Genomic DNA, 12,375 nt, shown 5'->3' with positions numbered 1-12,375 from the left:
CTATAATCTTAAAATGTATATTTACCCATTTTAATTTGACTCCACGATCAAAATGTATTACATTCATATTTCATGTCCATTTACAGTGTGTCTGTTACAGTAGTCATGTACTGTAATAAATAATGTACAGTCAGAACGTTATTAGCGTTATACAGTTTTTCCCCTTATGGAAACAAGAAAGAGATTCAGTGATGCTATGATACCTCATAGGCTGTGTTTATGATGAGTCACTGGTTCTGCTGTGTGTTTAGGGATGTCAATTCTTCTAAACATTCTCCTAACATGGTTATGCAGGGCAGGAAAAGCAGCCCGTGGTTTACACGGCTGGAATGTGCTAATGTACACTTGAATCACTAGCGTGAAGTGGACTTCTGATATGAGGTAGCAAAGTCTGCTTTCATGTTTCAGTTCCAATAGATGTTACTCACGGAAAACTAACTGTTATTAATAGACACCCACTTTTCAGACCATTTGTCAACAAATACTGATTGAAACCAGATAAAGACACAACAGTATGGCATAAGGTTCAAAGATCATTATTTCTAGTCATTTTGAGAGGTTGTTCATGATGTCACCGAAAATGTGTTGTCACAGCCGTAAATCACAGCAACTTTTTCAACATCACATTTCATTTGTCGAATTTTGTCTAATAAGTGTACTTGTATATGTGGTTTGTAAGGACACATGTGTATAACCATGTAAACATGCAGGAACACTTCCTCTCCTCATAAACTCAATCGCTTAAAAAAGTGACGGTGGTTAGGTTTAGGATAGTTAGGTTTGGATCAATGTAAAAACCTCATATACAAGTATGTGTGTGCAGGAGTGTGAGTTTGTGTCGTACCTCGTACGGATGGAGCGATGGAGTTGAGAACTTTGAAGGAGGAGCTCACATTAGAACAGATGCCTGTGATGTACTGCTGCTTTCCACACATGTATCCATATTGAGGACCACAGGCCTAAAATGAAGGAACAATGAATAAAAAACAGAAAGATGATCGTTGAGATTTAGCCGATGAGATTTATCCTACCTAACAAATTCCCTTTCTAATTTGGATTCAATCCTATTGGATAAAACAAGAATTGATTTTTCAGCGGATGAAATGGATAAATCAAAGAAAACTCCTATTGATCTCATTAGGATTGGCTCCAAATTACGAGAGAAGCATTCCTTTAGGATTTTTGTCCCATTGGTATCATTTCGTACATTACAATCACATACGATAAGCAGCTTATATCAAATTCTCTACCAAAGAACAGACATAGTGTAACATTGTGGGTCTGTAATTACAAAGATTCACTGGAAGTTTCCATAAAGCTGTGATTCTTTACTGTAATAATTTAAAAGAGTCTCTGATCATGCAATATTGGGTAAGTGGCTAAAATAATAACATGAACATTGCAGACTGAATACATGGGCAGATGTTCCCTACCAGAAATCCATTGCCGTCTGGGTTAACCACCAGCGTTGTTCCCATAGTCATGTTTTCCTTGACTTCATGTATGTTCGAAATTGTTGTGTTTTCTGTAACAAAAATAAATAAGAAAGAAAGTGAAGTGAAATTGAAGAAAAACACCCAAAACCCCCCTTGGATGTTTACTAGTGTGTGTGTTTTTGCAAGTATGCGCAAATATCCCAGAAAACGGCGTTTACTTGGGAAAACACATTTCTGCCTCAAAGACATGAAAAGCAAATGTGAACCAGACACTTTCTTTTTTTGGTCAGTCAAGCCCACAAATTGAAACGGTACCATTATTTCAAACCACACAGTCAACGTGTCCAGGGTTAGGTTAATAAACTACTTTTTAAAGCTAACATTAAGTCAGAAATTGTATCTACAATTTTGACCCATGACCCCACCAACGTTTATAGGAATTATAGTAAATAAAAAAGCCAGAGGCAGAAATTCAAGCACTGTCTGTTTAGAGTCAGAATTCCTGTCAGATGTCTCGTATATTACTGTAGAGCCTTTGAGCAATGGAAAAGACATGCAACATATTATTTTTGCATGTTTATTTTACTTATCTTCTGAGGGATTATATCATTATGTGTAGATTACATATTCAAATGTTTGTTGGATCACTTCCTGTCCAGACTTCCTCTTAGAGACAGATATTCAAGAGGTTACACACACACGCACGCACGCACACACACATGTCTGGTTAACTTTCTCAATGGGGACAGTCCATAGGCGTAATGTTTTATACTGTACAAACTGTATATTTTATCCCTAATCCGACCTCTAAACCTAAAGATCATAGAAAATATTGTTCTGTACAATTTATACACTATTTTGCACAGTGTGCATTCACGTTTAGGTCCCCACCGGGATATAAAAACATGTCTATGCACACACACTCACACGGATGAAAACACGACAGGCTCAAAAGACTAACGCATTTCTATTAAAGTCTACTAAATAAAAACTCAACATATATGTCATAAATGCACATTTGCACTGGTCTTATGATTCATAGATTTGTGTTACTTAAAAAGTCAAATCTAAATATACAATTTTCTTTCTTTCTAAACATCTTTCTAACCTCGCATGTTATTTTTTTTACTTTTCAACCATGTGTCAAATAGAGACAATCATTTATAATCCGTACCTCCTGAATATCCAGTTAAAACCAAGTTATGGAGAAAAATTGGCGAACACCATTAACAGTCTTTGCACAAATGTTCTTATTGCGGCACTTTAAGATTGCCGTGTCCTTGGGATGAATTGCTTCTTTTCCTTATTTTCAAGTAGTTTCAGCATCTGCTAAATGTAATATGATGTATGTAATAGGTATAAAAACAAATGTAAATGAGCCATAAGTTGGCAAAAGTGTCCTTAAACACGTTTAAGTATAGACTGGTGTTGTGCACCACAGCAATCTTCAATCATTTCCAGAATAACGTCTCCAGAATGGAGAAACTGTCCACAGCTGTTCCTCAGTGCATCTGTTACAGACATGTGGTATCAATCAAACTCTTAGCACTCACACAACTGTCTCTAAATGCATTTTAATGAAATGATCACACCCGTTCTTGAATTAAGAAAGGTGGGAGAGGAACATTAACTCCAATATCCTGCCATCAATTTGACAGTAATTATTTAAAATGCAGTTGTTTTGATGTGAACTCACGACTTGCTTTCTTGCAATAACATGCTTGGATGAATCTTGCAATGAGACCAGGAAAAGGTATTAAGAAATCAAATTCTGTAAACCAATAATGAATTCATGACGATTTTGAGAAATGCACGGATGAAACACCACGGGTGAATGTATTTGTACCATTTCCTTTTACTGGAAGTGTTACTTTAAAAAAAGAAGACGAGTAAGGTTAGTTTACATCATTCTAAGGTTCTTATTTAGTCTGTTAACTTTAAGTGAAACAAAAGCAGTGTCTTTTCAGGGTGTAGCCTACTTTGGAAAAATGTCTGTTAGTAGCCTGTCTGAAGCTGTCAAAATACTAATTCAGGAAGTATGACACAATTTCAGGCCAATTGAGGTAATGTCTGTTAGACCTTCCTGTTACAGGTTTCCTGGCAATCCAAGGGCACAAACAAACACAGACATTCAACAATCTGTAAAAAAACTACGGACAGAGAGTACACAGAAAATCCGCAAAAATAACTATGACGCCAAAATATACAGTAACCAAGAGACTTCTCACCTGACAACTGGAATTTTTCACAACTAGAGTTTCTGTTTTGGCCAACAGGGCACCTGTAGACGTCTCCGGTCCGTTTTGCCGGCTGTCCGGTCAATGGAGAACCAATCAGAACCCTTCAGAAAAAAAGCAGAAAGGAAGGATAGTAGTAAGCAGGCTCTTTTAACTTCAACCACAAGAAAAACCCTTGGGATTTGTGAGAAAGTGGAAGCCAAAGTGCAGTTGGTCGCCAGTTTTCCAGTGGGAAAGAAAAGCATAACGTATATATGCGCATTGCTTATTTTTAATACTACAGTTCAATAGAACATATGTGAAATGTCACTGGGAAGCAAAGATTTTCTCTTTTCTGTCACCAGAACAATAAAAACTTTAAGTAAATGTGATTTGGACAGATAAATGATGCATTTAACCTCACGAAACTGGTTGTAATTTATGTACTTTACAGTGCAATAACATTTGTGTTATTTTTTCCCATGGTTTCGTTTCATTCTGTGGTCCATATGAGTGCACTTAACTAAATAGAGAACATTCGCCGGGTTCAGTTTCTAGTGGTGTATTTGACAGCAGTGCTAAAACTAGACAACCTTCTTCAAGCATGTAAACAACTCAAGTCATTAACATTCCTGTAGCCAAATGGACCCTGACAAGTGGACACAACAAGAACCCCTGTGTAATCTTGCCTGCCTTAAAATTTCACTCCTACTAAGTTTACAAACATTATTTTTTACACTTTTTCTTCTGTATTTGAGGCTCATTTGTAAATGTTCTTTAAAATCAGCCGTCAGCTTAATAGTTTGTGTTAGAATGTTAATAGATAAAAAAGTGTAATTTGTTTGCTAATATTGTGCTCGCTGACTATCTTGCTAATATCATTTGAGGGGATGAAAGAAATGAGTATGCTACGCCATTTTTTTGCGATTTTTTTTCTTCCACACCATGCAAACGGTGGGATTTTGTTCCTTATTTCTTTTCTGAAATCCGAACTATTCCCATTTTTCAGATTGTGCATTCTTGTTATTATCCCATCACATGTCTTATTCCAGTATTCACCAGATGTCACCATTGTCAAGATTTCCTGCACAAGTGAGTCAGACCACCTGCAAGAAGTTTATATAAAGCTGTCTCAGGGTTTCTCCCGAGGAGAGAGATTAAACCTTTACAAGTAGTGTGAAAATGTGCTTGTAGGCCAACTGAGAAAGAGAGATCACAGATGTTTGATATAACAGAGACTCCGCTGAGGGGAACTGTTTTATACAGTAGGGAGTCATTTCCATTTGGCTGTATACTTAATGGAGTTAGCAGGCCGGAGCACATTAGCTAGATATCTTCATTAAAATAAAAGCAAGCTGAGAGAAATGTCTCTAGCTCTGGATGGTACAGCTACACAACTACATATTTCTTGCTGTGAATAACTGAATCAATGCTATAAAGGCAATTAAATGCAATGGTCACATTTGTAAAATAATGAACAAATTTCGAGCCCTTGTAGGATGATATACCATTAGTCCCACCATAAAGCAAAATCGAAATCGAAGGCGCAATTTCTGTTGGCCTGAATCCTGTACGTCACTTCAATGGTCCTACTGCCGAATGCAACTGCCAATGCCCCGACACAACGTTATTGCCCTTTGTTCCTACAACCCATTATTCAGCATAATTTAGCACCTTTATTTTTAGGAGTGATGGTCAAGCCAGTGTTGTTATGTTTGGCCTAGTCAAGCAAGTCAAATACATTGCACCTCTATTTGAAGCAGAAACATACTTTACACGACTTTAACACGTCATAGTTATTTTAAACAATAAGCAAACTTACCACTTTCCTTCACTGTTCTCAAACTGTTGGACGGTATATCCAAACATGTCCTCTATTGGTCCACTGAATGACATCCTGTTCTTCTCATCCACGTTGAAACATGACAAGAATGGCAGCACCACTACAAAGAAAAACACACATTAATGAATGGCACAGCACTGTCTGACTTTGTTCAATAAGACAAAGGGTCGATTTTTTCCTCACACAGTTCCTTGTGCATTATTAAGGAAAATACATTTTGGGTGAAAACGCAAGACCATGTTGCTAAAGTGGGTGGTTGCTAGGGTGTTCAGAATGGTTGCCAGGCAAGCCAAGGTCTCTTTAAATGAAAAAAAGTAGACAAAGATTCTTATCTGAAGCCATCTCTAAAGGATTACACATCCCACCACCTCCCCAGCTCCTCTACTTGAGCTCTTGTCGATAGCAGAACTCCGGGGGTGAGTTCTGGGTTCGGCCGTTTCCGAGCTCGGTGCACTCGCCCCTATTGGGGGGGAAGGGAGCGTTCCGGGATCGGATGGAACCGGCGAGCTCGGAACCCGCTCCCTGGACAGCACGCCAAACACGCATACTTTCACTACCCCAGCTATCTTCATTATCTGCTCAGGTGAACCCGTGAATATCATGGTCACTTGATATAAGTCGTTTCTCGATTCCAAGAACGCAAAGAATGGACTTGTGTTCTCGTGGAGTCCGGCCTTGCAATGCAACCTTGGAGGAACGAACTCGGATGGACACCATTTCTGGGACTTCAAGCGTGTTCAGTATGCACAAGTCTCCATTTGATGCACGCAAGTTGCTTTGGTGGGAACGCTGAGTAAGACAGCCCAAATGTATAAGCAATTAAGGTGTGCGTACCTGTCAGTACAATTGCTTTGGAACCTGATGTTCCAAATATGGTAAGAGGCGTCACATTTCTGTCACACGCTTGCAGTATTCAACCAATCCCTACGCACTTGTTAACTGGCCAATGATAGCACACCTCGCTTTTCAGAACGATTAGCTTTGTAAAAAATCTGTACGTTTCAGAGAGGCGGAGCAAAGAGGAGATACAAACTTGCACGGTATGTGGAAAAAACAGCATTTTCTAACCTTAAATCGTGTATACACATTGCGTTACATCTAAAACAAATGAAGATATTTGTATTAGCCGTGTCGTGCGACCCTTTAAACCTAAAATCAATAACTTTTGACTCTCTATCACCATCTCTGTTTGAAACAAAAATTTCTGGTTATTTTACATTATCTTTACCCATGTCGTGAAATGACATTTCACACAATTCCCTCCCACAGCTCAAATAAAAAATTAAAAAGCTTATCATTGTGAATCAGGGTAATGTAAGGGGAAACTTTAAACACTGATCTTGAATGTACAAGCTTAATACGTTTTTGATACCAAACATGTTTCAACGTCTAACTGAGTATCCCTGACACAATTTGAGGTTTGATAAATAAACTTTGCAAAATGTCCCACTGTTTTCCTTACTTAGGGAAAGGGGGTATGGAAAAGGAACCGTGATGTTTACCTTAGGAAGAATCCTCAAAGTTGTTTTTCCAGTTTATTATTATTTTTTATTTAATACTTAGAACGGAATCATGCCTACAAACATACAATATTTTCGTTCAATTCACAATCCGTTTTCTATTTTCTTTTCTATAATCCTCATCCCAAACATGCTCAGTAGTGCCGTGTTTGCCCGGTTGTGTGAGAAAGAAAAATCTCAAATCTGCTGGGAGCAATACACGCATACAGTAGTGGGCAGAGGAATTTCACAGTGCAATGCCGAACAGCGGTCCTGACCTTCTGGACAATGTTCTCTTCATGAAGACCACCAGAGTCTGTCTTTCACTACTGTATTTAAAAGCTAGAGCTAAATATAATGTTTAAATGCTTCATTGTATTACGGCCACAGAGAGTCTTTCACATGCTGTGTGCAATGGAATTTCAGTCATGATTTATTCAATTCTTGAATTTGGGAGGGAATTGTGAAAATTAACAAATCACTGCGGTGGTGAAGTTTCTGGATATGTTTGAGAACACAGCAAGACATTCAAACAGAAAGCCACTTGTGCCCACTTATGTTCATTGTTGATAACCGTCATGTTTCAAGTTGATGAATTTAGAATAATACGTAGGCCAGTGTAAGGAGTCAACTCTAGCACTGCACATCAAAGAGAGGGATTTGTGTTCTCTGTTAATGCCAGAAGACTCAACAGAAGAAACAGAAGAGACTGTGTACGTCCATTGACACGCCTTATAAGAATGTCCAAAAGCAAATTAACAGTGAAAAAGATTTCCAGACAACCTTCCAAACCCTGTTTCCATTGAGTCTGGCTTTTTAAGAGGTTATGTGTGATGAGTGACCATCTGAGACTATTTATACACTTATGATGGGTAAGACATAAGCAATGTGTTTGGAAAAAGCAAGAAAGGAAGAAACTAGGGAGACCAGCTTTGAAGAGGAGACTGGAGAAGAGTAGGAAGGATCATACATTACTCATTAGAGATGTAAGAAAGTGTGAGCACTTGTTTGTGATTTGTAAGTTAGATAAATTTGTTTCTTCTGCAGTCTAGACATTATAAATGTGTTTTGAAAAGAAGATGAAACAGAAATTCAAGCGATGAAGACAAATAGGAGGTTGAAAAGAAGTTGAAAGAAGTAGAAAAAGAAAAACAAGAAGATGCTGAGAGAGAAAGATGTTCAGAGACATGGAAATGTTTGTTATGAACGATTGCTGGTTTGTACGGGTGAGATTTTAAAGCTGGATAAAGCAAAACAATTTTTGCAATTTACACACAACCAATATATTTGGAAAATATAAATATGAAGAAGAACCCATAAGAAAGAGACGGTTCACCCAAAAATGGATTCTGTATTCATTTACTCCAAATTCGTGTACAAATTTCTTTGTTTGGTAAACGCAGAGAAAGATATTTGGAAGAATGCTTGTAAGTTGTAACCAAAAAGTTTTTGGCCACCATTGACTACCATAGTAGGGAAAATTGCTTTATAAATGTATTTGTTCTATTAAACACAAATGAAGATATTTCGAAGAATCTAGGAAAGTATGACAGTATGGGCACTTTTGACTACTATTGTCATTTTCCTTATATGATAATCAATGGTGGTCAAGAACAGTTTGGTTAAAAGCATTCTTCTAAACATCTGTCTCTGTGTTCAAACATAAATTACAGATTTGAAACAACTCGAGGGTGAATAAATGGCAGAATTTGCATTTTTTATACAGGGAAAAAAAATCTCACTCTTGTCCGATTCAAAAAACATCTAAACACAATTTAAGGGTCAGATTTGCTGTCATGAAATCAAAACTCAACAACTTTTATTGAATTCAAAACCTTTAACCATCAAATGTATCAACATCCAGATTATTCGATCTATTATACATACAGTATCAGTTATAGTTACGGTTTCATACTATTTATTTATTTTTAACAAATGTCTAATTTGTTTCTATTTTTATATTTTAAGGGAAACATAATATCAGGGACGGTGGACAAAAACTCAAGTACAGGAGGTCGAAGGGTTATCAAAAAGAATTTAAAGAGAAACACAAAACCTGCAATGGGGAAAACACGGTAGAAATCAAAACAAGAAAACAAGCCAAAAACTTCCCGCAAGGGGGACAAAGCAAACAAGGTCGAAGAATTATCCAAATGATAAATCCACAAACAACAGTGCATGGAAAACAGGAACAGGGTAATCCAAAACCATCAGGGAGGGTAACGCAAGGCAAGACAAGATAGGACAATGAACCGACACAGGACTGGGAATTAACGGGATTAATAAAGGGGAAAACAAATGAGAGATAATAGAACAGGGACTGTGACGGACATGTGACAAGACTACACATTAAAGGAGGCTGGCGGGAAGGTTATGGGATAAGTGAGGGAGATGAAACAGTAATGGGACACTAATGGAGAAACAAGGGGGCGGAGCTAAACGAAAGACAGGGAATGTCAAAACATACCGACACGTGTCTCCACGCAAGACATAACACACACACACACAAGACCTGGTTCTTTCACGACCCTGTCCACAGGCTCGAAAACTCAGGACAGGAAGGACAGGATCCTGACACATGATATCCATCTAATCTTCTGAACTACAAAACAGCAAACTCCAAGAAATAAACTTCCTCTGGTAAAAGACATGCCAACCCATGGGCTTCTTCTTTCTTGATCTTGGTCGCTTGTTTAGTTTTGCAGATAAGTCAAATAATCAGAAATAATTTTGCAACCTACACAACCAACGTGTTTTTGAAATGAAAGACGAGAATGAAACAGACACAAAATTATAAAACACCCTGCTTATTAAAGGCGCCTTTTTAGGCCAGAGTCAGAATTGCGAGAAAGATAAACAGAATGAATTTCCTTTTCAATCGACTGACTCTGTAAACAAAGACACCAAGAGCCAAAGGCAAAGGGACAGCTGGTTTCCTCCTTGACCACGTCCTTCTTCTGACACAGACAAACATGCCCTGGTCTGGTCCTGACTCTTCTCTTAATGAAGTGGCTGTTTGTGATGTGGAGCTGAGAGGAGAGGGAAAAATGTCCTGCTGAGATTTAATGCAGGATGCACTGAGCACACAGCAAGCTTACGCTTCGCAAACACGCCACAATTTGTACACACTGTGCTTTTGTAAACACACAGGGACACTTGCAAAAAATGCTCCGTTTTATCCGCTTTATCATTTCAGTTTTCTTCATGCTAGTAACTAACAAGATTTTCCACCATCTGGTCTACAAACCCAAGCCTTCGCCAAACAGACCTGATCGATCGTAAGCCTCTGTGTCGGAGAATATATTTTCTCAATTAGCTGATTTAAGATGGCCACCTGCCAATGAAGCCTTTCTGCATTGATCACAACTGGGGAAGATGCCCAGACACATGGATTCAGTGCTCTCCAAGATCATACTTCAAGATTTAGGTTTAGTGATTTATTATTTTTTCAATCAGTGTAAAGCATTACTGTTACTACCCTGTTGTAAAAACAGCATATGCTGGTCTGTTATGTTTTGATGCTGGTTTGCTGGTTTGTGATGGTTTAAACTCTAGGTGTTGGTTATAACCGTCTATCTGGTCCATAGCTGGTTTAAGCTGGTCAGCATCAAAACATACTTAACACAGCATATGCAGTTTTTTTCAACAGGTTACAGTAATAACAGTAATGCTGTAATGTTTTCATATAACAGATCATCTGACTGGATTCTGATTATAAACTATTATACCATTGATTCTGTTAAGGCTACCTCAGAAAATTGAAGAAACCCCCACACCAATGAGTGTCGCTTCACCTGAAGTATTCCAGCTGGCTTTTACTATTGCAGAAGTTAAAAGAATGTATTCAATTAAAGATGTTTTTGACTAATAGCATCATTTAAAAAAATGGCCATGATAACCGTGAAGTGAAAATCTGATATTGTGACGGCTCTAATTCAAACATTGATGGAAATATTTGGGTACAAGCACCAGGGGCGTAGCAAGCTTTTCAAAAGTGTGGGGGATGGATGTGGTTTGTTTGTTAACAATGAAAACGATGAATGTAATGACAGAACGGTACAATAGGTATAACATACAAGATAAGCTATGAGTGATACTAGAAAAGTATAAAAACACATTCGGAACACATAAGATAAGTCAAAACTTTGTTGTTAAAATACATAACAGTAGACTTGCTAATGAATCAGAAATACTTTAATAATACCAGGGGGAAAAGACAGTGGAAAGCTTGATAGTGAAATAGGTCTGACAGGACTGTGACTGCTAAAGTTTGCTTACTAGCACCTTGAAAAGGGGAGATATAAAAAAACACACACACAAAGCTTTTTCTCTTGTGGTATAAATAAATCTGTTTTTAAACATTAAAATAATATTAACTTTTCTTTCATAGTTGTTCAACAGGTACAGTCAAACATAATAGGTAAGTATCCACATAAGTATTCAGCTAAACAAAAAAAACAATGCTCAAAATATCAAAATCAATAAACTCATAAATACACTGCATAACAAGGACAATTTGTCCCTCCTCCTCGTCAATTCCCTGCCTTCTTCATCACAGTTACTTTATACATTACATGGCAAATAAATAACCGAATTTATCTAGCTTTGAACAATATCCCAATTTGCAATTAGCATTAGTCTAAAAACTCAGAAAATACTCGACATATCAACAAAACATAAACAGAACGTCTCCCAAAACACATATCAAGGTTATTTAAAAACCTCAAAAGCATAAACACTCATTCAAAGTAACTGGAATAGGGAGGCGTTAATAACCATAACCGTTCCCGCCTCCTCAGCACGAGCTGACCGAACAATCTCTAAAACATCAAGAGAGGCGGGACTTAAGGCAGAACAGCCAATCATCATGCGGTCACACTCAAAGCCGGTGTCCTGTTTGAGAGGGAGGAGAGAGGAAGCAGCCGCAATGCCGCATCGAGCGCAGACACAGAGCGGCCAGAGAAACGGAGGAGCGACTGCCGTATGGCGTTTGTACAAAACTGCGGAAAACTGCAGAAAAAGTGCGGGTGTTTAAACCTCTCACCGGGAAAAGTGTGGGTGTTTAACACCCACATCCCCCACGGTTGCGACGCCCCTGACAAGCACACAACTAAACCTTGTGCAATAACACTGTGCAAGTGTTTTTTTTTATTTTAATGCAAAAAGCTTACCTATTGAACCTTGATGTTTAACTCATACTGCATTGTTTGAGCTGAGACCTCAAACTTCCAACTATCCGCTACAAGTGCATTCTAGCTGAAAATACAACATCACACTAAAAACAGCTCATAACACCTTATTACCCACAAACACCAAACAAAAAAAAGTAAAATGTGAAGAAACCACGTAAAACCTCCACCATCGCTTGGAGGATCTGCTTT

The 12,375-nt window shown here is 38.0% G+C and overlaps 1 protein-coding gene across 1 annotated transcript in view; it reads right to left on the bottom strand.

Annotated features, from left to right (window-relative positions):
- itga1 (integrin, alpha 1) overlaps positions 1–12,375 on the bottom strand; it is a 44,231-nt gene that overhangs the window by 20,535 nt on the left and 11,321 nt on the right. The window contains exons 2-5 of the mRNA XM_056737366.1: positions 5,475–5,595; positions 3,665–3,777; positions 1,434–1,525; positions 845–959 (exon numbers count right to left, since the gene is read on the bottom strand). Of these exons, the coding sequence (XP_056593344.1) occupies positions 845–959; positions 1,434–1,525; positions 3,665–3,777; positions 5,475–5,595 (441 nt within the window). The remainder of the gene's footprint in view (positions 1–844; positions 960–1,433; positions 1,526–3,664; positions 3,778–5,474; positions 5,596–12,375) is intronic.

This window comes from Triplophysa dalaica, chromosome 22 (assembly GCF_015846415.1).
Source record: "Triplophysa dalaica isolate WHDGS20190420 chromosome 22, ASM1584641v1, whole genome shotgun sequence".
In the NCBI taxonomy this organism is placed as follows: domain Eukaryota; kingdom Metazoa; phylum Chordata; class Actinopteri; order Cypriniformes; family Nemacheilidae; genus Triplophysa; species Triplophysa dalaica.
This window is presented reverse-complemented; position numbering and strand designations above follow the sequence as displayed.